The sequence below is a fragment of the Camelina sativa genome, chromosome 3, assembly GCF_030686135.1.
Source record: "Camelina sativa cultivar CO46 ecotype springtype chromosome 3, ASM3068613v1".
NCBI lineage: Eukaryota > Viridiplantae > Streptophyta > Magnoliopsida > Brassicales > Brassicaceae > Camelina > Camelina sativa.
Window position 1 is genome coordinate 3894367 of NC_141882.1, and position 24178 is coordinate 3918544.

A 24178-nucleotide genomic window follows, 5' to 3' on the forward strand; every position below is an offset into this window, starting at 1 on the left:
CTTTTAATGACTTTGTAAAACTCTTAATCCAATAACAATAGATTTATCAAGATTTTAGATTACTTTTTATAAATCCACAACTAATAACACCAAATTTTAAAAGAGTTTTAGAAAGTCTTAATTGAATAACAACATATTTTACATAACTTTTAAAGTCATTAAAATTCTCTTAAATCCTCAAACCAATACCTCCCCCTAAGTGTGGAACCCATATTCGTATGAGAGAGATAACGCGAAATCTCTTAGCGTACATACTTAGACAAATTTTAGTGTTGATTGAACCATATGAGGCTCTCGAAATTACCATATGGTTCCATAATCACGTTTTATTATTAAGTCATCATATATACGTTTTTATTGGGTTGGGCCTCACGTGTAGGGACGTGAGTGTGAGAGGAAGCCTTACCCGCTAATTCATCTAAAGTTGTCTCTCTCTCACTCAGCACTTGACTTTCACACTCCGCGATCGGACGGAGAAGCTCATGGAAGCTGGCGTTACAAGTTGTTGTCATCTTCTCTAGTCTTTCACATTTCAGCTCACTTTCGTCGGCCACCCAAATCACGTTTTGGGAAATTTCTCATCCCCCAAAAATTTCAGAAACCCTAGGTTTCTTCCAAACATGGAAGACGCCTATGCTAGATCTGTCTCAGAGGTGCTTCGCATTTCACTTCTCTTAATCTTCTCTTCTTTAACAGTTTGGTTTCGGATTTGAAATGCGTAAGATTTGACTTATATGGTTGCGATTGCATATGTTGACAACGAACCGTTGATGATGTTCTTGGCAACTGTTTGACTTTGATGGAAGTAAATTTGTGTTTGTCTTTGAGGCCTATTTTAGGTGTTGATAGTATTATGTATGTTGTTTGGGCAGGTGCTTGATTTCTTTGGGGTAGACCCAACGAAGGGTCTTTCTGATTCTCAGGTATGAACCTGTAGAACCTCATTGAGATCTTCATTGTTGGAGGAATTGGAATTTGAAACTTGAACTTGCTTAAGTCACTTTGAAGCTACCCATGATGTTGAATTTTTGTCTTTTTTTGTCCCCGTTTATGTAGGTTGTTCAACATTCTAGGCTTTATGGCAGGAATGGTATGTATTACTTCTACTACACTCGCACTTCTTAAATTTGGTGTTCATATAAAGGATCACTCAAGGACACAATAGGGTGATTTCTGGTAGATGGTGATGACAGGGTGTTTATTGGTCTTTTCAATTAAGAATTTAAGTGAGCTGTAGACTATAGTTTTGGCATGTATTTATATAAGTTTTAGCATTCTAAATCACTTGTCAAATACTCACGCTACATATTTTCTGTTACATTTGCTTGTACAGTCCGCATGAATTGCAATACTGTTCCCCAGTGTGAGTGTCCTTCAGTCGAAATTCCTGCATATGATTGTCTGTCCGTTTAAAATTCGGCCTCTATGGAACTAGTGTCGGCTATAAGTGGAAAATGCATACCTTTTTTCATTTAGGATAAAAAATAAACACACTGTTATAAATTTATCTTGTTTAGTTCTGATTTTCTTTTAATGTTTTTTTGCATGTTTCTTCACATGATCTGCAGTACTGCCCGAAGAGAAAAGTAAGTTCGTCTATAACCGTCTTTGATAATGTTATCTAGGAGGGTTGAGTTCTCCTCTGACATGTGCCAATTTTTTCTTCTCTTCTTCTTAATTGAATGCAGGAACTCCATTCTGGAAATTGGTTCTGAAACAATTTGATGATTTGCTTGTCAAGATATTGATTGTGGCTGCAATTGTATCTTTCCTATTGGCTTTGGCCAATGGAGAGACTGGTTTGACAGCATTTCTGGAGCCTTTTGTAAGTCGCACCATCTTTTTTACTAGTCGCACTGGCACATACAATGCTTGATTGTTAAAGATTTTATCTGGTAAACTGAACTGGCTAGTGGTTCTTTGTGGTGGAGTTTAAACTTATAAACGTGTTTCCTTTCTCTATGGTCTTTGTGAAATTTAATTATTTATGTTTATCTTTTCAAGCTGACTAGTTTTTTTATGATCATGATATCTATTTAGTTTTGTTATATGATTCCATTAATTTATTATATGATGCACCTTGACCAAGAGTTCCATAATACTAGATATCACGTGTGTAGCTTCTTTTTGGTATCACAAACCGTGTCTGAATCTACTATTCTATCACAGGTAATTCTGCTGATATTGGCTGCAAATGCGGCAGTGGGGGTAATCACAGAGACTAATGCTGAGAAGGCTCTTGAGGTAGTTATCATGCTAGGGTTTAAAAGATTACATCGCAGTTATGTATCAGAGATCCGTGAAATCAATTACTTTTATATATACCGGGCAGTACAAGATTATGCTAATTTTAGATTTATTTTGGCTGTAAGTTTGTATTGCTTATCTATCTTGCATGTTCTTCTTTTGTTCTGTTGTAGGAGCTACGCGCCTACCAAGCTAATATAGCTACAGTGATGCGAAATGGTACTGATATAACATGTCAAGCGATCTTTATTACTGCAATTATCTCGCTCATTTCTTGTTATTTCAGTTGTTTTTTCTTACAACAACAAAAATTTAAACTGCTGATCATCTCCTCCACAGACACTTTGGGTATCTTGTTTAGCAAACTTTTCTTCTGCCAAGCTAATCTTCTTTTTTATGCTCATGATTCCCTGTGTTGTCTTAAATGACAGCTATTGACTTGGTTTTTGAATTTTTTCTGCACACTTCCGTTATTGCTTTTATTTTAGCTTGGAACATTGTTCCAGTTGTAGTTGGATATCCGCAAGTCCTCTCTAGGTTGATGACATTCCATGTTAACTTGATTATAATTGCAGGGTGCTTCTCTATCCTACCAGCAACAGAGCTGGTGCCAGGCGACATTGTTGAAATTACTGGTATATTTGTTCTATACTTCTATTCCATCTTACTGCAATTTTGTGGCAATGGGTTAGACTTTTGCTAAATTCTAAAATCTGCTTTTCTTAATGCACTAAACAGTGGGCTGTAAGATTCCAGCTGACCTTAGGATGATTGAAATGTCTAGCAATACTTTTCGAGTTGATCAAGCAATTCTAACTGGTATGTCATCTGTGTTACTCATAACTTTTCAACCACAATAGTTGATCTTTTTTTATGTAAATAAATTCAAAATGACCATTTACAGTACACTATATTCATGCTCTCACTACCAATTGTTTTCCCCGGAAATTGCAGGTGAAAGCTGTTCTGTGGAGAAAGATGTTGACTGTACTTTAACAACAAATGCTGTCTATCAAGACAAGAAAAATATTTTATTTTCGGTAGGAGTTATAACTCATAGCATTAGCTAGGTCCAAATTTCTGTATAATACTTTTCCTCTTAGGGCTGTATAATACTATTGCCTAGTCATTTGATTTATCTAGAGATCTAATGCTATTTCATCCTTACACTTTAACTAGCTGTAGTAGTCGTGCTTTTCTCTCACCATTAGAGTGTGTTTAATATGGTAGAATATTATATGATTCCCAGGGAACTGATGTGGTCGCGGGTAGGGGGAGAGCTGTTGTCGTTGGAGTTGGTTCAAACACCGCGATGGGAAGCATACATGATTCTATGTTGCACACAGATGACGTAAGCTATCAATATTCTTTCGTTTTATCTGGAAATGCACTATTTGCACTTTTCATATGCTTAGTTCCTGGTCAGAAGTCTCTTATAAAAAGAGGTTACAGTGTACCTGTGATTAACAAAAATTTCCTCCACTGAATTGTTCATCACTTTTGCACTTTTGGCACGGTAGACTAGTATCCTGCTGTATAGTGACTATAGTCTAGTTTCAGCATTCGATCTGGATTTTCTTCTATCTGTTTTGAAGTGCGTTATAACTACTAGGCTTTTCCTTATTACTTGTAAATGCTATTGTCACAGGAGGCAACTCCATTGAAAAAGAAGTTGGACGAGTTTGGCAGCTTTTTGGCTAAGGTGACAGCTTTTTTCTTTTTAAAATTTAAGATTTAACGTTTCAAAGAGGCACTTTAATTGACTTGGATGTCCAATTGTATCAGTTATTAGCATTTCTTAATTGTGTCGGAAAAGTGATGAATCATATTAGAAAAATTATTTGTCAAGTGACTTGGTGTGACAGAGATCTCTTGCAGATATTATATAGTTAATTTTCATCTTGCAGATATTATACGTTACTCAATATAACTTTAAATTCTCCCAAAACATATTAATCTATTAATTTGTATAGGTTATTGCGGGGATTTGTGTACTTGTGTGGGTTGTTAACATCGGTCACTTCAGTGACCCTTCTCATGGTGGATTTTTTAAAGGCGCAATTCACTATTTTAAGGTAAAGAAATTTAAATTCTTAGTTTAAAACATAGTCAGTTTTGTGTGTTCCACTCTTTCTATATTATCAAAGGTTATATTGCGTCTCCATTCTATCCCTAGAAAAGAACGCATGCAAGTTCAAAGAAATACCCAGAGAATTATCAACCTTCTAAACGACTTTCAACATTTATTTATCGAAAGTCCCTATTTTGAAAATTTCGTTCTGAAATGTGTGGATTATAACCTTGCTTATATGATATAACTGAAGATGGATGTACCGTCCTGTTAAACTGTTGAACAATATGTTAAAGTCTGGTGACAGGATTGTTTTTGCTTTTATTTTCCCAGATTGCAGTTGCCCTTGCTGTTGCAGCTATTCCTGAAGGACTTCCTGCTGTTGTTACAACGTAAGTGTTCACTAATTCCATTATTAGGAAATAGCAATATTATGAGAAAGGAAAATGATCGCCGAAACTTAAGATGATTTCCGTGGAACGCTAGTGATATCTTGGAAACAAGGGGTTTCCCAGAAAGTACAGTAGGTGGTTCTTGTGATCAAGTGACAGTTTTATTTCAAGTTCAGGCCATTCTAGTGTCGAATGAGTCCAAAATACTTTGAAAAAGTAATTTTCTACGTTAGGAGGCTACTCTTGGGTTATAATATTGTTGCTTAAATATGTTATGATGCTTTTGGTATCTAGGTGTTTAGCTCTTGGAACAAAGAAAATGGCTCGTTTGAATGCTATTGTACGGTCGTTGCCATCTGTCGAGACGCTTGGGTGCACTACTGTAATTTGCAGTGACAAGACTGGAACATTGACAACCAATATGATGTCGGTGTCTAAGGTTAGCATTTTAATCTCCCGTGCTCAAGCCTTTTAAGTGTTAACTCTAACTGGTATCTGCCACTTGCAGTTTTCCATATGAATTGTCTCTACGCTTATCTTGTATGCGAATATCTTGGCAATGTAGTTCATACACATGACATGACCATATATTTTTGCAATTTTGCACATCTGGGAAGTTATTAAATAGAGCTTCAGGTCTGATTAGGATGGATTAACAATTTCGCTAGTAGATCTTGTGATTTTGTGAATAACAAATTGCAGTAATTACAATCTTGCGTATGGAGTTTCTCATTGTGTTGTCTCAAATGCTAACATTTTAATAGTCTTACTCTTCTGCTTGTATGTCAGATATGTGTAGTTCAATCTGCAGAGCATGGTCCTATGATTAATGAATTCAGTGTTAGTGGGACAACTTATGCGCCAGAAGGGACGGTCTTTGACAGCAATGGGCTGCAGGTACTTATTTCTGCTCTTCTGGACTATGTAGTAAGCAACTATATCATACACGACACTTTTGTGGGTGACTGGTAGTAGTTTACCTACATACTCACAAATTGTTACCATGCAAGTAAGCACGGACAGGTTGATTAGATGTACATGCCTTGTCACTACACACAACATTCTTAAGATTAGATGTTCACTTGTTTTGCAGCTTGACTTACCTGCTCAGTCACCTTGCCTTCATCATTTAGCAATGTGTTCATCACTCTGCAACGACTCCATTTTGCAATACAATCCAGATAAGGATTCTTATGAAAAAATTGGAGAGTCAACTGAAGTTGCTCTTCGAGTTCTTGCAGAAAAGGTTTGTATTTCTGTGAAATTTTGTTTCCACAACAAGAAAAATCGTGGAACATAATAGATTATTTCTCTATAGACTTGAGTGACCATCTGCGGGGTCATATTGTTTATCATCATATCTTACTAAGTCTAGAATATCTGATTGACAAACCAAGTTACTTCTGTTTCTTATTTCTTAGGTTGGGCTCCCTGGTTTTGATTCAATGCCTTCTGCTCTAAACATGTTGAGCAAGCATGAACGTGCATCATATTGCAACCATTATTGGGAAAACCAATTTAAAAAGGTGTGACTCTATTAAAACTATACTATTTTGTTACGTTGACCATCATTATTCATGCCTTTAACTGAGAAGAAAGAAGAACCAAAGTTGGACTACGTAATTTTTATACTAGTTTTACTGGCCATCTTTGTTTTTTCCATGTATACTTAATTGCTCCTGGAGTTTTCTGGACACTATGAAATTGAGAAATACGATACCCTGAATTTGTAGTAGTCAATGCATTTCACACTGTTTTTGTCTATGTTGAGCTCCAGAAGAAGCTCATAACTTCCTGAGTAAAACTATATGAGGGCTTCCTTCTGCACTAGATAGCTATATTAAGAGCACCAGTATAATTAGAAGTTAATATTGACCTGGGAACATTATGTTTTACATAATTCATTGTAACTTAGTCTGAGTAATTGAATATCATCTTTATCATAAATCCATACAGGTTTATGTTTTGGAGTTTACACGTGACCGTAAAATGATGAGCGTTCTATGTAGCCATAAGCAAATGGATGTAATGTTCTCAAAGGGTGCTCCAGAGAGTATAATAGCTAGGTGTTCTAAACTTCTCTGCAACAGTGATGGTTCTGTTGTTCCTCTAACTGCTGCTGCCCGCTCAGAGCTTGAATCGAGGTTCCTCAGGTTAGACATCAATTCGTTTAATACATATTGATTTCATTTACATATGACTTGTAATGTTATCTTTCTATGCTTGTGTTTTCAATACTAATAATAATTTTTCTGTTAACGGTTTGAACAAAGTGGTTGTTTCATTTTCTAACCATGTGTATCTGCAACAGTTTTGGCGATGAAACGTTGAGATGCTTAGCATTAGCATTTAAAACCGTACCCCAGGGTCTACAATCTATTTCCTGTGATAACGAGAACGACCTGACGTTTATTGGGTTGGTACGCCTTTCTCTCAAATATGATGGATTCAATTCGGTTTACTAAACATTCACCATTTTCCGTTTACTGTTGAGGACTGGCTCATCTTGTGCTTTCTTTGAAGGTGGGAATGCTTGATCCACCAAGAGAAGAAGTGAGAGATGCTATGCTTGCATGTATGACTGCTGGGATACGTGTTATAGTTGTTACTGGGGATAACAAGGTACTGGAAAACTGATCTTGCGGTTTTTTTATTGTCTCCATCTATTCTTGTATTTATTCTGATTAGCATGACACTTCAGTCCACAGCAGAGTCACTATGTAGAAAAATAGGGGCTTTTGACAATCTGGGCGACTTTTCTGGTATGTCCTACACCGCTTCTGAATTTGAAAGGCTTCCAGCTGTGCAGCAAACTCTAGCATTGCGACGGATGACACTTTTTTCCAGGTATCTGTTCCTGTATTCATGTTATTGATAGTATTTAAGAATCATGGAACTGAATGTTTAGTTATCACATGTATTTATAGAAACTAGAATTTTCAACTGCTTTTCTTATTGTGTAGGGTTGAACCTTCCCACAAAAGGATGCTTGTTGAAGCCCTACAGAACCAAAATGAAGTGGTAATTCCCTGGTCACTAAGTTTTCATTCATTACACTTCTTCGTTTTATCTGCTATTCAGTACACATGCATTCTTATTTTGTATTCATGGCTTTGTTTCAACATGTCAAGCTTGTAATTTATTCACTTATTAAAAAAATAGAGTTCTTGATTTTACTGTCTGTCGCACTCATGAACCTTATTCTCCTAGGTGGCAATGACTGGTGATGGCGTCAATGATGCTCCTGCATTAAAGAAAGCTGACATTGGGATAGCCATGGGTTCTGGAACAGCTGTAGCAAAGGTATATATACCTAGTGTTTGCTTTCAGTTAGTATCATGTATTCCAGTGTCACTTGATTTTGTTGTATTATTCAAACTTTTCATCATTTTTAAATACTATCCATTATATCTTGTCCATGTGCTTTTACCGTGCTCTCTTCGGGCATGGTAATCATGTCCTCCAATTATGGGGTCCGTACGCAGTCGTTATCTTTCATCCTTAAGTTGCAATCGAAACGAAAATATAGTGAATAAGTTTCTGGTTATTGCTTGTGCAATAGTATACAATGCAATGCGACTGCAGACTGGTTAAGCTACTTATACGGGACTGTTCCTTTTTTCAATAAACTGGCTTACCAAGGGTTCATATTTCCATGCTCCGTTTAACAGAATTTTTCTCACATTGCTCTGATTTCTAGAGTGCTTCGGATATGGTTTTGGCTGATGATAATTTTGCTTCAATTGTTGCGGTATGTTTGCTTCCTTATATTTTTCTTAGAGTTTTTCCTTTGTGCTTGATTCTGGCATACACTTCAGATATTCATATATCACATTTATCAAATTATGCAAATCTTAGTTGACCTTTCTTCTCCCCAGTCTGATATAAATTAACGCTTCTTGATAGGCTGTTGCAGAAGGAAGGGCTATATATAATAACACGAAGCAATTCATTAGATACATGATCTCTTCAAATATAGGGGAAGTGGTCTGTATATTTGTTGCAGCTGTACTGGGAATCCCTGATACCTTGGCACCTGTGAGTTTGTCTAGCGTGGAAGTAGCTTTTGTAGTCTTTATTTCGTCAGTCCAATTGCATCACTTTGTGATAGTCTTTTACTGTTAGTAAGCTTTTCTAAGTCTATGATTGTTATGGTAAACAATTGTAGGTTCAACTTCTGTGGGTCAATTTGGTAACCGATGGATTGCCTGCCACTGCCATTGGCTTTAACAAACAAGATTCCGATGTTATGAAGGCAAAACCTCGAAAGGTAGCAGCTGTAACTGGACAGTATCTCTATGAATTCACTGCTTATGTATTAGGTTTTATGATGCTTTTCATCTCTCTTTGACCGTTACAAATATTATGGATTTTAATGATGATGGTGCGTAGGCTTTGTCATTTAACTTGAAGTAGGGAATTAGAACTTCTCAGTCGTATGCTTGTAGTGTGCCTTTCTTTCCACTATGCTTGTAGTGTGCCTTTCTTTCCACTACTCAGACCTTTTTTCTTCATTATTGTTCTGACGGTTGTTGAATTCTAGGTTGGTGAAGCAGTGGTCACTGGGTGGTTATTCTTCCGCTATTTGGTTATCGGAGGTAAGCTAAAAAAATGTTGGCTCTGTAACTTATCCTAATCATCTGTACGACCTATCTGCCTGATTTTTTTTTTCATTCTTTACAGTTTATGTTGGACTGGCAACTGTTGCTGGCTTTATATGGTGGTTTGTTTACTCTGAGGGTGGTCCCAAACTGACTTACAGTGAACTGGTTAGGTTTATCTCCAGCTACATCTTTCAGATTATTTCATCATTCATGTGTGTCAACCTCCACATTTTCGAAGTTGCTGATCAAACGACTCATATCCAACGTTATTATCACTTATAGAATGAATAATCTCATTTCAGATGAACTTTGAAACGTGTGCACTTAGAGAGACAACTTATCCCTGCAGCATATTTGAGGATCGGCATCCATCTACTGTGGCTATGACAGTACTTGTTGTTGTCGAGATGTTTAATGCTCTAAATAACCTCAGCGAAAATCAATCCCTTCTGTAAGCCTAGCTTCTTCTTTCTTTCCTTCTTTCCTTGTTATCGACTTATTTCTGTTATGATTCGCTAGCATCATATAATGTACTGCATTAGGAATTCTTAACTATGCTACACAATATAATCCCGTTGTATAGACTATAAGTGGTGGAGTGTCATCCACGAAACTAACATTGGGTTAGGCAATATTTGAGGAGTTTGCCTATGTGATTGCAGGGTTATAACCCCAAGGACTAATTTATGGCTTGTTGGATCAATTATCCTGACGATGCTTCTGCACATGCTAATATTATATGTTCATCCACTGGCAGTCTTATTTTCTGTATGTTTCTCCTCCTCCGACAACCTTGTACAAAAACTGGCGTACCGGTTTTCTTCTTTTCATTCTCATGTTCACTTCTTTATATAGGTCACACCTTTGTCCTGGGCCGAATGGACTGCCGTTCTGTATCTTTCGTTTCCAGTAAGTTTTTTTCACTTTTTTCTTATTCTGAATAGTCTAGTAGAACTCTTTAAAAAAACCTCACGCTGGAATCGAACATTACCATTTACCACCTTAGTTCTCTCATATGGATGCAAATTTGTTAAGGAAAAGCATGACAGTGGGCGGATCTCTCAGCTGAGATAATATTTTTAGAAGAAACTAAATTCCTAAAAAAAGATTAGTTTACTAGAATATTTCTGTAAATACTGCAGGTAATCATCATCGATGAGCTTCTGAAGTTCCTCTCTAGAAATACTGGTAATGCTCACTATGCTTTTTCAGCAGTTTTTAAGACCGCCTATCGTGTCAACTGAATTAAAAGTAAATCAGATGTTCTAATAGTATAGTTCCTGACTCTGATGTGTTCTTAATGTAGGCCTGAGATTCAGGTTCAGATTGAGGAAGGCTGATTTACTCCCCAAGGACCGGCGTGACAAGTAGGATAAGAAAACAAGAGATGGTTTTTTCTTCAACCGCTATACATAGTTTTTTTGGCTTTATAGATACAACAGCCCACAGAGAAGGGAATCTTTGGAGACTCTAATGCAATCCAAAAAAGCTCCAACACCATAAACCATAAAACTCTATCGCTTTTGATTGTCTTTTGTACCAAATTTTACTGTATTCTTACTTCAAATCAATGACTACTGCTCTGTGTCATCATATGCTCTTCTCCAAGTGAATCGAAAATTCTAACATTTACAACTTCAAAAGGTGATTCGCAGATTTTTTTGGTATTTGCCGATAGATGAACAATTAAATAAGGGCGGGGATTAGAATATCTAGGACTGAGCTATTTAATCCTTAGAATATTCCATCTATGTTGGTGTATTCAGTCTCTCGAGTCCCATTTAAGCTCGTCCTAGGAACAAGGATATTGAGTTGTTAAATGACACTTCGAAATCATGTCACAAACTCGCAACGAAATGAAAAGAAGATAATTCTATTTTAAAATCGAGAAAAACCTGAGGTAGCTTGATTCAGTGTATTTTGCAGATTTGTAGATACTCCGATTAACTAAAGAAAAGCATTATTTTAACAGTGGAGCAGCCCTATATCATAGTATGTACTATACTTCTGATTAGGTAAAGTAGATTTCGTTTGGCAGTGGCCAGTGGACAAGACAACAATGATATTTATATATAAAAAAAACACGAAAGATAAGATTACAAACTTCGATGATTCATATAAGCTTTCCGTGATTTAGTGGTAAAGGACAATGCTTTCCTTACATATAATATTCAATAATCATATCTAAAAAAAACAACTTTATCAGTGACAATGATAAATCCGAAAACTGATTGAGATGCATATACATACACCAAAACAAAATTCTGAAAATTTACCTAAAAATAACTTTATGAGATCAATTAATTAATAATAAGTTACGAGAATTGTAAATCTCCACACAATTATTCTACCTAGTACCACCAAATACTGATATGTGAAGTCATGAATTAACAAAGGCAAGAAAATTAGTAAAACTAGTACCCCTGTGGAATTAAATCCACGCTTAAGTAATAAGATCGAATATTATATCCATATATACTTTTAGATATTTAAGGTTTTACGTACATCAATGAAAGCTAAAACTTTTAAAGTTTAAACCTTACGAATTGAACCAAAATAAGAGTTGAAGCGAGAGTAGGTTTAGCTACTTCTAATATCATTATTCACGAAGCACAAAAGGGAGCTATAAAAAAATGATAAATCAATCCACAAAAGATACTAATTAAAATCAAGAAGAAGAAATTACAATTTAGGGCTGCTAGTAACAGCGTAGGATTTGCTACGAGGATACAAAAGATCAGAGACTTTCTTAGCCTTCTTCATCTTGGGATTCACAGATCCTTCCTCTGCTTCTTCATCTTCCTCTATCCTCGCCATCCCAACGCTCGAGCTCTTAGGCAACCCTCCTCCTTGCCTCTGTTGCTTCTGCTGCTGCAGCTTCTCTTGTATCAACATGTCTATCTCACTCTTGTGCCCTAAACTCCTTACCGACGCTGCTCTCACTAGCTCGCTGTAATCTTCATCTATCCCGAAATCTGTGGTTCTCCGGGAAGACGCGGAGGATGAGAAGGCGGCGGAGGAGGAGCTCCGGCTCCTACCAAAAGAAGCTGAGACTGAGGCGGAGGAGGAATAGTGAGTCTTAGCTGCACAACCGGTGATGCTTCTCACGTAAAGATCACGTGCCTTGCCTAAAGCTCGAAGAGGCGTTGAGATTATCCTCAAGAACTTGTTCTGGTTTTGTTTCATGCTCTCTGTTTTCTTTTTCTTTTTTAGTTTTTTTTGTTAGTAAAATGGTTTTTGTTTTTGTCTTTGTTTGAATGATGGGTTTTTGGAGTGTGATGTGGTTTTAAGGGGTTTTCAATGTTGATTTATTTTTTTAAATAATAATAAAGTAATAAACTTATAAAAGAGTGTTAAAGGAGGAAAATAATTGAGAGAATCAAACGTGACTTTAAGGATTTGTTTAGAGGTTAATCATTTTAAAGGATGGTTGGTTTTACGAAAATAAAATAGTCGAAAGAGAGTGTTGGAGGGAGCAGTACTCGACGAAGGTCCCGTCGGTCGAAACGAATAATAACATAGAATTTGATTGAAACATTGATTCGACTTTAAGTTATCACATAATTTATATAGTTTCCACTTATATTACTAGCTACTGCATCATCACATATAAATATTTTCAACCAGAGGTTTATATGAGTTGATCAAATGAATACAAATTTATTTACCTATTGGATAAGTCATAAGACTCATCATAACCATGTAGTGATTTACGCCGCCTTCGATTTTCTCGCGTTTATTGTTTTTCTTTGTTCAAAATTTAAATGTCAAAAAAATACAGAATGTCAAAGCCTGAATGTACGGGATTAGTCAAGGTTGTGGATCTGTCGTCTATACGTGGAAAAATATATAAGAATAGTTTGTATGTCGAACATGTTTAGTTTATTATGTCGTTCTTTAATTTTTTTTCTTGTTTAAGTTATATGGTAAGGTATAATTAAAATACATTCTCTTCAATTATTGACTGAAGACTGAAACCCATTATTAACAAAAGAAAAATAAAAACCGAAGAGATCATCGATTTATATTTTAGAAGTGTTCCTAACGACCTTACGTGTAATATTTGCTAAAATTGATTTTATTTGGATTTGGGTCAATGAATTTTTTGATTCTGTTTAGATGTATCATCATCAGGCATCAGCCATTTTAGCTAATGATTCTTACTTTAAAGAGATAAGATGGTTACAACTTTTGACAAGTACTCACGTCAAACTGCAGACTTTGTTTGATTTCCCCTACTACGATACCTGTCTTCGGTAAAATATTTTGTTACTTCTAGTTCTATAAATAGAAACTTCTAAATCCCTATATTTAATTTAACTAGTAGTCAAAAAATTGAAAACGTGGTGCGGACACAGAAATAAGGAAGCGTGGGAGAAAAACATTTGGTGGGTTTGGACTTTTGTAGGTATGAGGCACATAGCATTAGAAAAGAATACATCTCTTCTCTTCTCTTCTGATAGAATTAGATAAGAACAACATGTGGAGCCATGTCGGAAGTAGAACTATCAAAGCTTCCAGAAACAACTATTAATATACTATCAATTATTTATGCCTATTCGTTTTTTTTTAATTATTAATCAAATACAGTAGATGATAAGATTCCACATGAGTAACTATCAAATGACATGTTTTCAAAGAAATACCTATTATTAAAACATCACAGCGTAAAGGAGAAGAATTAGTAAACGGCTTATATAACCTGAAAACTAGATTTTGAAGATGACTTTTTTTTTTGTCGGTCAAACCCTATACAATAGTTTGTCGGATGTGGTTTTCTTCGAGAGAAAGCCAATTGGGTACTGATAAACTTACATCAAAAGCAGAACCCACACGTTCTTGCACATTTCGCAAGCTTATCAGCCCAGGTATGAGTCTCATATGGAGATTCTGAAATATTCTCATACAACTTTTTGTTTCGTGTTTTCCAAATGTACCACATCACCCAAGAAAACATTCTCAGATTTTGCTCTGCTGCACCAAAATCTTTATCTGACCCATACAGAAAATCCAAATTACTATATATGGATGATGATGGGAATACCATTTGCGGGGATGGTATTGGCGATAAGGCCCACACTTGTCGAGCTGGGGGACACTCGAAGAGCATATGATTGATAAATTTCTCCTCCGCTCCACATCTGGGACAGTCTTTATCTCTACCAATATGGCGATAGTAAAGTCGTTGACAGGTTGCAAGGCATCCAGTCACAGTTTGCCATACGAAATGCTTAAGCTTTCGTGAAGTTTTTAGTTTCCATGCTTGCGCCTTTAGTGTCGTGACACTAGGCCCCTGAACAGGGTGGTCGCAAGTCGGACGAGAGAGAGCTCTCGCGGCTTCATATCCAGATTTAACAGTGTAGTTACCAGACTTTGTCAAAGTCCAGGAATATCCATCTCTCGATGCCCTGAGGCTCGGTTTTATCCCTAATATAAGGGTAATTTCTTCTGGGGGAAAAAGTTCCTTGAGACTATCAGATATCCATGTCTTGGTATTAAAATCAATCAAAGTATTGACATATACCAAGGGGTTCCTTTCATCAGTAAGTCCCTTAGGTGGGCGTGCTGGGGAATCAGGGATCCAAGGCACCGCCCATATACACGTATTGAAGCCCGAGTTTATAGTTTTATGAATGCCAGACTTTAGCACATGTTTTGCCGCGAGCAGACTCCGCCAGCCATAAGAAGGCCGATTTGACACTTGAATGTCAAGAGGGCTACTGTATCTGAAATATCTCCTTTTAAGTACTCGACAAAGGAGAGAATCAGGGAATCGAAGTAGTCTCCACAATTGTTTTGCCAGAAGCGCCAGATTAAAGTCTTCTAATTTTCTGAATCCTAGACCTCCGTCTGATAGTGGGAAACACACCTCCTCCCACGACACCCAATGTAGGCGTTTACTTTTCGCTTTGTTACTCCACCAAAAATTGGCAATCGCACTAGTTAGCTTGGAGATGATGGCTTTGGGTATAAGGTAGCACGACATGACGTATGTCGTATGGGGATTTTGAAGATGACTTCTACGATTAGATTTTCAAGGTACTCCTAGATGCCTAGATCTAAAATAGCTTTCAAGTTTGGGCAATCCCTTATATAAGTGAGCTTTTGAAAGTGAATTCTACCCATTAAACTTTTAATTTGTTGTTTGGCCCAACCTAATAATAGCTAAAAAAACAAACTTACTTCATCCGTTTTAAATTAATTGCCGTTTAAGGTTTTTCATACATATTAAGAAAATAACTTAATTTTCTATTTTACATTTCTTTTAATATATTTTGAATTTTGTTTTATTAGTTAAGAAATTAAAATAATTAAAATAAAATTGATATTTTTATCAAACATATATATTAGAAATCTAAAACAATAAGTGTTTTAAAACAAAAAGGTTTTACTCTAGAATAACAACTAAAAAAACTAAGGAGTAGTATTGAACTGAAGTGCCATACATGTTTAAATTTAACTAATTAACTAATGTGATGCATTTTTTTTTGGTATCAATGTGAAGTATTTATATCGTTTTCAAAGTTTTTGACAAAATAAACAAGTAGGGGGAAAAAAACAAAATCTACTGAATAAATAGATAATAATAAAACAAATGTATTTTGTTAGAAACAAATGGCAAAAAGCTATTGTGATGTTTTTGATTTATCACAATATATGAAAAGAAAATAAGAAAAAAAAAAAAACAGTCTGATATGTGTTGAGCAAAATAGCACCAAATCATCTAATGCCAGTTCCATAATAATCCAAAACTTACATTGCCACACAAAGTTCTTGTCTATTAAAATCAACATGTCCACTTGTCCGGTAGCACAAATCGATATCATTAAAAACAAAAATGGTGGGAAGATTCCCATAAGGTTCGTTATTGTGGACGGTTCGTTATCCAATCAAACCGAACCGAAATTAAAAAGTATAATTTAGTTATCCAACTTGTCGTCGTCTCTCTTCCAAGTTCCAACCTTGAATTGTGTCGTCTTGGTTCTCTCTCACGAATAATCACGCCAATCGCTCTATTTTCCTTATCCTCCTCTCCTCTCTTATCTCCTAATTAAACTGATCTGTCTCCTTTCATGTTGTTAGGGTCAATAACAGAATCTCATTCTTATAATTACAATCACAAACCCTAGCTTTCTCTCTAGATCCTTCTTTTTCTCTATAAAGGTTTGATTTTTGTGAGATTCGATTGTTGTTGAATGGACCTTCTTCGATTGGGAGAAAAGGGTATCTTTTTATCTCAGAGAAGAAGGAAATGGCTGATTCTAATGGCGATTTCTGGTTATGGAGTTTACAAGGTTTATCATTTGCCATCCGTCGCCAGAAAAAGAAAACGTCTTTTCAAGATTCTCGGAGCTTTCGTCTCTGTTGCTGAATTGATCTCTGATTCAGCCGAGACCGTCAGTATCGTTACACGAGACCTGAAGCTTTTTCTCAGTTCCGATTCAGACGATATCCCCAATAGCTTGAAGCAGATCGCGAAGATCACCAAGTCGAATGAGTTTACGGATTCGCTCTCTAGGGTTTCTCAGGCTCTGACGATTGGTGTCTTCCGTGGGTATAATAATCTCGAATCTGCTAGTGTTGGTGATTCAGGAATTGGGAATTCTGAGTCTAGTGTTGTTAATAGAGTGATTGATAAGGTTTTCTCAAAGGCTGGATCTGGTTTTGTTTCAGTTGTTGTTGGTAGCTTTGCTAAGAATCTTATTCTTGGATTTTACTCTGATGAGCTCGAGAGTGGTGTCAAATGCGAGGGTTCTGATTCCTCAGAGACACCAAGGTGGGTGAGTTTGCTTTGTGATGATAAGTGTAGAGAGCTTTTAGCTGATTGTATTCAGAGATTCACCAGCACTGCTGTTGCTGTGTATCTTGACAAGACGATGGACATCAATACTTATGATCAGATCTTTGAAGGGTTGACGAATCCGAAACATCAGGATAGTGTCAAGGACGTTCTTGTTTCGGTTTGTAACAATGCTCTCGAGACTCTCGTTAGGACATCTCATGAAGTGTTTACATCTTCAAAGTCTAGCAATGTGATAGAAGAGATTGATGGTGACGATTTGAAGAGTAATGCTTCCTCTAGAAGCAAGATGGTTTCGGAATCAGACGATGGGATCAAGAGTAATGGGTGGGCTGAGACTATCTCAACGACATTGGCAGTTCCGAGCAATCGAAGGTTTATGTTCGATGTAACAGGAAGAGTAACACTAGAAACGACAAGATCAATCATGGCATTTATAATGTTGAAAACGTTTCAAGGTTTCAGAAAAAGTATCAATGTGGTTAATGAAGAGGTTACAGACAGAGGACGCCAAGTAGTTGGTTATGTCGGAGCCAAATCTTCTGTTATTATCACTGTGTGCCTGGCCTTGTACTTGCACGTCATAAGCGGCTGTGTTCGGAACTCTCCCATAGGTGTAAGCCAGCATTTTTAGTTCTTCAGATGATATAGATCTTATTTTGTTAGGTACACAAGATTTATCAGCTCTTTGTTTATAGTTGGAGCTGAGAATATTTGTAAAGGTTGTGTGCGTGTATGTGCACAACTTGATTCTTATTAATGGGGATTATATATGTATATATACACATTGAAATGGTTCTTGGCACATTGAAGTTAAGAATATATTTTGTCTTTAGAACTGATTCGTAATCTCTTTTACACTTCTTCAACAAAAGCCTCATAGATCAACAAACCTGTCTTCCATTTTCCAGTCCACACTTCATACAAACCAAATTGAAGCTTGGTGTCTTGGTTAATTGTTATATTGGGACTGACAAAGACCTCAAACCGACCATCAGTATCATCTGGTATGTTAACTGGTCCGGTTCTGCGTTTGAGTTTCTCAATGTTATTGTTAAGCGATTTGATCCTCTTCCAAATTGTCTTCCCTTTCTTTCCAATTTTCGCGGACATGAAAACCGGAGCTTGGTCCCATCCGGTTGCATCAGCTGTTAACGAGATTTTAAAACCGATTCGGTATGTTTTGCCTGGCTCTATCTTGTCGTACGAACCGGTTACTTCTAACCAACTCACCATCTTTAGTTCCGCAGGCGTCCTGAAAACAACAACTTCAAGTTTTGAACACAGAAAACCAAAAACGTGTAACTTCAGAATCAGACCGGTTTAATTCGGTTAATTATATAATGCAATTTGAAAGAGATACCAAACCTGTCTTCTTTAGGGATGACCCAATACTGAGAATCACCTCCCCATATGAAATTAAGACCACTTGGCTTAAAGACCCATGCTTTTCTAACGATCTATTATTAATCAAGTTTGATTTTGTTAGTTGCAATACAAAATAACCAACATATACAAAAAAAAAAAAAAACCTAATGAAAGAAACTAATAACAATTGACTTATTATTACATCATGCTCCATGTTGGATTCTGCCTGGTAATGAGAACTCTTGACAGCTTTTTGGACAGACATTTCTTTCTTTCTTCTTTCTTTGTTGTTTGTTTATAAAGGAACACTTCTCTTTAGTAGTGAGCTTTATATAGAGATTTGTTTCTTTTCACTATATGGAAAAATAAAAAGATTGTGACAGAAGAAGAATAAAGACCCAATCTTGTCTTCTCAAGATTCTCCTTGTAAGTTTTACTTTAGTGCAATAACCATGTAAAAGGTATAATTCTATTGGGCGGCAAAAGCTAAAGCAAAGATTCTCAGTTTGTGGCTCTTCTTCTATCTCAACTTTTGTATGAGAATCAGGATGAGAATCAAACTGATCACATATATACTAATTAAGTCACCTAAATGCCATTAGTTCAACGAATTAGATGAATATCGTTTCCGGGTTATCGGATCTGAGTTCGAGTCCAGTGTTACTTTGAACTACTTAGATATTAGTAATACAAGTAGAGGACAGGAGAAAAAACTGGCGGCGAGTGTTTTTGGTGTCAACTTGCAAAAGAGTGAAAATATTGAGACTAATGAGTCTAATGAAGCCTCTGATATAGTTGGCCTTTGTTGTTTTGATAATGATTCCTAACGCTGTTCTACGTACTATTCTAGAAATATTGTAAAAAAAAAAAATTGCTAGTGGGCAAAATTTGACCCAAAAAAGAAAAAAGATACTTCTCAATATTCCTAATGATCTCAACACCTAAACTTTTAGTTGGCAATGGAAAAATGTAGTTTCGCGATAAAGGCGTGCTGATGAATGAATTAACCTTATCACCTTAGAATGTATTTATTACTTCAAGTTGCATTTGTTAAGAACAAAAAAAAAAGTGTTACAATATTAAATGCCGGTTCACACAATACACCCCAACAGAACAATCAAATAGTTCACATATAACCAAAATAAACGTCAAAGATGCCAAGACAAAAACGGCACGTCACTGACTAAACACCTAAGCTCTGAAATGGGTGTAAGACCCAGCTCGTCACAGCAGTCGCACACGCATACACATCTGAACAACCTGCCGTTTTTATACATCGAAAAGAAGTTGAAAAAGAATCACAGTCATCGGCATATGCTCTCAGTCACATACCTTCTCCCAGTCATCCACCACTTCTTCACCAGAGCCTTCCACCGGTTGTTCATCCGCAGCTTTTGAACTGCTGCTCTCTTCTATATGAGGCTGAGTAATTGGCTCTAAACTGGACGTGCTGCTGGCCTTCTCAGGCTCCAAAACGCTCCAACGATTAACCGAGGTAGCAATTGGATTGTTGCTCTTTGCTGATCTCAAAGCAGAGGCTTGAATATCTCTAGATGATCCTCCAATGGGGGAATCTTCAGCTCCCCAGGAGTCATCACTCTCCTGAATCACAGCTTTTTTCCATGGATTTCCTTTATGAACATCCCACGCTGAACCGCCAGGTAATTTTCCCCATGCATTACTATGTGAAGAAGATTGCCCGCCGGTCTGGACAACCACAGCTCCATAGTATACTGAACCGTGGTCAAGCCTCCTCATGGCAGTGGCAGCTCGGGCATGATCATGGAACACGGCTAAAGCATTCTTGTCATTCAGCCAAACAAGCTCACATTCACCCCCAAATCTGAGTACCAAGGCGCTGATATTTGCCTCTCTCGGAAGATCCAATAAAGCAACCACAAGTCCAGGATCCATGTCCACCAGTGGATCAAAGGACGGTGGGTGTGGCCCTCCTATCGAGATAGCACCACCCCTAGCTCCAATGATCCGTGTTGGCGGTTTTGATTTTGCTGTTACGTGAACTACTGTAAACCGTTTTGGCTCCCATCCTGCGTTACTAACACCAAGTTTCCACCTCTCAGCTATAAGCCGAACCGTGTCTCGTTTATCTTTCTGCATCGGGCAGAAGACATGGACCTTAAGGGCACTTGTGCTTCCTCTGGCTTTCCCAAGTACCAGGAACTTGCAGCGCTCTTCAACAGCCAGTACCCACTTCGGATCACGCCTGTAAAGGTCTGAAATAATCTCTGTCATAGCAGAACTCTCGCTGAAATGTAATGCCTCCAGATTTGGGGGAGTAATATCAAATGCATCTTGGAGAACCCGCTTACGCTCCAGCTTAGCACACTCGTCATCACACGAAAGCTTTCTCTGCCCAAGAGGGATTCGGTTTCCGCTCGACTCAACAGGCTGAAGTGGCGCTGGAAGCTTCTGCAAAATAGAGGCTTCATCATAAGCCGCAGAGAAAACATTAGAACTGTTGGCACTTCTTCCTCCAGCATCACAAGGGACCGTAGCGGATATGCGACCACATGAACAAGTAATCGCGACTGGAAATTCACATCTTAGATCAGGGCAGGGCGCAGAAGGATGGCAGAGTGCGGCACAAGTGTGTCTGCAATCTCTTCTAGGAGCACCACACTTCTGTCCACATGTAACACGCATACCTGCTTCAGATTCATTGTAGCTGTCACAAGGCTCTGGGTGACAACTTCTGGCACAAGCATGCATGCCACAACGCCTCGTCTTTCCACAAATCTTGTTACATCTAATGTCTTTCAACCCACAAGGTATGTTTCTGAGAACCACATGGCCACCAACGCACTTCTTTTCCACAGGGGCAGAACAAGGAGGACAATCTCCAAAATGGCATCCATGCGTAGCAGAATGGCCACAAGGCTGAGGAATCGAGCATGGATGCTGACAGCTAGGAACAGGTGTCCCACACGGTAGTGGTGGAGGAATCGAAGTTCTTCCACAAGCACATGTAAGATCAGTAAAGATCATCTCGAGACAAGGAGGGCAATGTCCACTGTGACACAAAGATTCACAGGAATGTTGCCCGCACCTTAGCTTCTTCCCACAAGGTATTTGGCAGACGTGCGGGTCCCAGTCGCCTGATCGATCGTTCTTCTTCCCGTTCATGAGAGGACAGCAACGCTGGCTACATCTATGTCTCCCACAGTTCTTCTTATGCCCACATGGCTTAGCACACACAAACTTCTCTGTCTCTGAAGAAGTTGTAATGTAGCATTCCACAGCCCTGGATGTTGACCCACACCGGCATTTCTCGTTTACTTGGACTAAACAAGGCGGGCAATCACCTGCATGGCACACTTCATTGCAAGTATGTAACTTACAAAGAAGAAGCTTCCTGCATACACTTGAACAAGAAGGAATTGGGTCCAAGCAACTCTGTCTGATCTGTTCTTCTAGACGCGTTTTCCCACAATAACATGTCTTAACTCTACTGGGCAGCAAGTCACAGTCCCCGCAAGGTCCGGGATGGCAAACATCGGAGCAGAAATGATTACCACATCCAAGCGGCTTCCTACAATTAAAACAGCATGAATACACACCATCTTCTGCTTTCAACTCTCCCTTCACATTCATATCTCCGCATATAACAGTCTCCACTTTTTTCTTGCAGAAACACGTGGCATTTACCAGTACCTGACAAGGATCACAAGGGCCAATGTGGCATGTCCTTTCACATTGATGGCGCCCGCAATTGAGAAGCCTATCACAACGCTGCCCACAAACAAGAACAGATCTCCGCTCGGAACATCTGGTAGTAACCATCTTCTTACCACAAGGACAACTACGAGGTGGAGCAAACGCCTTACAGGGAGGACATGGACCAGGATGACACTGCAACACACAGACATGAGGACAAAGATCCTCTTTAGTTATCTCAGCTGCCGCAAACTCTTTCCCCAGAGGCTTCCCACATGGTTCCCCGCATGAGTGTGGAGTGAGATATGGATCGGACGGTGGATCTTTCCTCTTCCCACAAAAGCACCGATAGCTAATCTCTTTGGAGGAAGTCAACTGAACAGATTGGCAACCTGGACATCTCCAATTATCACCTTGATTTTTCTCAGCCAGTAAATCGATAGAAGTAGGTGCTCGAGCCCACCTCTTGATACAATTCATATGGAAAATGGAATAACAGCTGGAGCAAGACCAGATATTGGCAGATCGCCCAACCTTGTCATAGCAAATCATACACTCAATAGAACTCTTAACCAGTTTCTCCTGTAGCTCTTGAACAAGTTGAGGCAAGTTTGGGTCTGTCATCACCACAATATCCTCCTCCTTAGCTACCCTTTTCCCCTGATACACAGGCCGCGTCCTAGATGAAACTCTTTGACGATTATCAGGAAGAGTTCCTGAAGCATTATTTCTTCTTTGTCGATTGGGTGGAGGTGGACCCCTTTGGTGCTGGTTCTCAGGCAGAATCCCCGCCGCGTCATTTCTTCTTTGTTGATTAGGTGGAGGTGGACCAATGTAATCACTCCTTTGATGCTGGTGGTTAACAGGCAGAGTTCCGGCAGCATCATTTCTTCTTTGCCGATTAGGTGGACGTGGACCAATGTTATTACTTCTTTGTTGCTGGCTATAGGGCGGAGGAGCAGAGCCGTTTAGCTGCCTTTGCAGATAAGCAGGATGGGAGGGAGCAGCGGCATCACGGCTTTCAGAATTTCTATCTGGATTAGGAAAAAGCGTAGGCTCATTTGGCACAACCACGGAGGTAGATGATGAGTTTCTAGGAATCCAGGTTTGCTGAGAATTGAATCGAGACCTATCACCACCGTTGTTCCTGTCTCTCCTGACTTGAAAGCTCATATTCTTCCTTGAATCCACAAACAGAGAACCAGATCCTGTACCCGTCAGTGTTGGAGCAATTGGGTGTAAACTATACACACACAATAAAGTTCTTCTGTAGGAAAGAGATGCAGAAAAGAATAATCAGACTCTAGCAATGTCAAACATTGATAAATTCCAACAAACACAAAATACGAGGAAACCAATTTATGTAGCAATTATAGATTTACACACATATACAACCGATCTTGAAATTGAATAAGCAAAAAAACTAAACGAATCCCTATCATATGCTCTACCTACGATTAATTTTGCTAAAATCGCCCAACATTGGATGTTACAAAATCGTGAACTTTTCTTTTTTTCCTTTCTATCGGGGGTAAAATCAAGGTGCCCTAGTTATCAGATCTAAAGAAAAAATTAGGAAACCTAGAGCTACCAACACAAAATTGATGAATCGATAGAACCATAAAGACAAATGATTAAAAGCAAATAAACAAAGGGGAAAAAAAAGAAATTGGTACCTGACAACAACAAGAAGATACGGAAGGAAAAAAAACAAAAATCAACGAACAATCTCAGGGGAAAAAGAAAAACGCAGGAGATTTCGATTGAGTCCCTTGTTTTCTCAGGGAGATGAGAGAGAGACTGTGGTAGGAGAAAATGGAGTTAAGGAAGAAGAAGAATATATATATGGGTTAGGGTATACAAGTTGAGAGCGATATAGACCGCCTTGCTCCCAAAGGAAATATAGATAGAGAGAGTCGCGTAGTACGACTTTGTTTTTTTCTTCTTCTCTTTCAACGATTTGTCTGAATTATTTTATTTTATGCTTGACGAACACTCACGAACCGCCTTATCCACTTAT

At 38.1% G+C, this 24178-nt stretch overlaps 5 protein-coding genes across 12 annotated transcripts; 2 read left to right on the forward strand and 3 right to left on the reverse strand.

Annotated features, from left to right (window-relative positions):
- Positions 1 to 201: 201 nt before the first annotated feature.
- Positions 202 to 10957, forward strand: LOC104768424 (calcium-transporting ATPase 3, endoplasmic reticulum-type). Of its 7 annotated transcripts, none has more exons than XR_015588537.1 (34): positions 202 to 653; positions 873 to 923; positions 1057 to 1090; positions 1569 to 1586; positions 1689 to 1825; positions 2170 to 2244; positions 2421 to 2466; positions 2823 to 2882; positions 2986 to 3066; positions 3202 to 3287; positions 3497 to 3598; positions 3896 to 3949; positions 4221 to 4322; positions 4652 to 4710; positions 5005 to 5149; positions 5500 to 5607; positions 5804 to 5956; positions 6132 to 6236; positions 6667 to 6863; positions 7022 to 7126; positions 7234 to 7332; positions 7412 to 7557; positions 7674 to 7731; positions 7921 to 8013; positions 8382 to 8461; positions 8617 to 8748; positions 8879 to 8980; positions 9254 to 9308; positions 9394 to 9479; positions 9617 to 9765; positions 9977 to 10082; positions 10170 to 10223; positions 10457 to 10502; positions 10621 to 10957. XR_015588537.1 is itself a non-coding variant. In XM_010492418.3 (34 exons), exons 1-34 carry the CDS (start codon positions 621 to 623, stop codon positions 10683 to 10685), a joined length of 2997 nt encoding a protein of 998 aa, XP_010490720.1. In that variant the 5' UTR covers positions 202 to 620; the 3' UTR covers positions 10686 to 10957. The 7 variants fall into 7 exon arrangements, 1 of the variants encoding a protein (XP_010490720.1); XR_015588536.1 differs by having other exon boundaries at positions 8411 to 8461; positions 9394 to 9484; XR_015588535.1 differs by having other exon boundaries at positions 8411 to 8461.
- A 914-nt stretch (positions 10958 to 11871) lies between these two features.
- LOC104768434 (uncharacterized) lies at positions 11872 to 12913 on the reverse strand. Its single transcript, XM_010492427.3, has one exon. It carries the CDS (start codon positions 12498 to 12500, stop codon positions 11997 to 11999), a length of 504 nt encoding a protein of 167 aa, XP_010490729.1. The 5' UTR covers positions 12501 to 12913; the 3' UTR covers positions 11872 to 11996.
- Positions 12914 to 16510: 3597 nt separating this feature from the next.
- Positions 16511 to 17957, forward strand: LOC104768459 (protein PHLOEM PROTEIN 2-LIKE A10). Its single transcript, XM_010492458.3, has one exon. The coding sequence runs from the start codon at positions 16511 to 16513 to the stop codon at positions 17747 to 17749; it is 1239 nt and encodes a 412-aa protein (XP_010490760.1). The 3' UTR covers positions 17750 to 17957.
- Positions 17829 to 19196, reverse strand: LOC104768451 (protein PHLOEM PROTEIN 2-LIKE A9). 2 transcript variants are annotated; one of them, XM_010492445.3, is made up of 3 exons: positions 18686 to 19196; positions 18484 to 18575; positions 17829 to 18370 (listed from the first exon to the last, which is right to left on the reverse strand). In XM_010492445.3, the coding sequence occupies exons 1-3, from the start codon at positions 18746 to 18748 to the stop codon at positions 17971 to 17973; spliced, it is 555 nt and encodes a 184-aa protein (XP_010490747.1). In that variant the 5' UTR covers positions 18749 to 19196; the 3' UTR covers positions 17829 to 17970. The 2 variants fall into 2 exon arrangements, with proteins under 2 accessions (XP_010490747.1, XP_019098921.1); XM_019243376.2 differs by having other exon boundaries at positions 17829 to 18383; positions 18686 to 18795.
- A 314-nt stretch (positions 19197 to 19510) lies between these two features.
- LOC104768468 (NF-X1-type zinc finger protein NFXL1) lies at positions 19511 to 24141 on the reverse strand. Its single transcript, XM_010492469.3, has 2 exons — positions 23835 to 24141; positions 19511 to 23425 (listed from the first exon to the last, which is right to left on the reverse strand). The coding sequence occupies exon 2, from the start codon at positions 23329 to 23331 to the stop codon at positions 19804 to 19806; it is 3528 nt and encodes a 1175-aa protein (XP_010490771.2). The 5' UTR covers positions 23332 to 23425; positions 23835 to 24141; the 3' UTR covers positions 19511 to 19803.
- Positions 24142 to 24178: the final 37 nt, after the last annotated feature.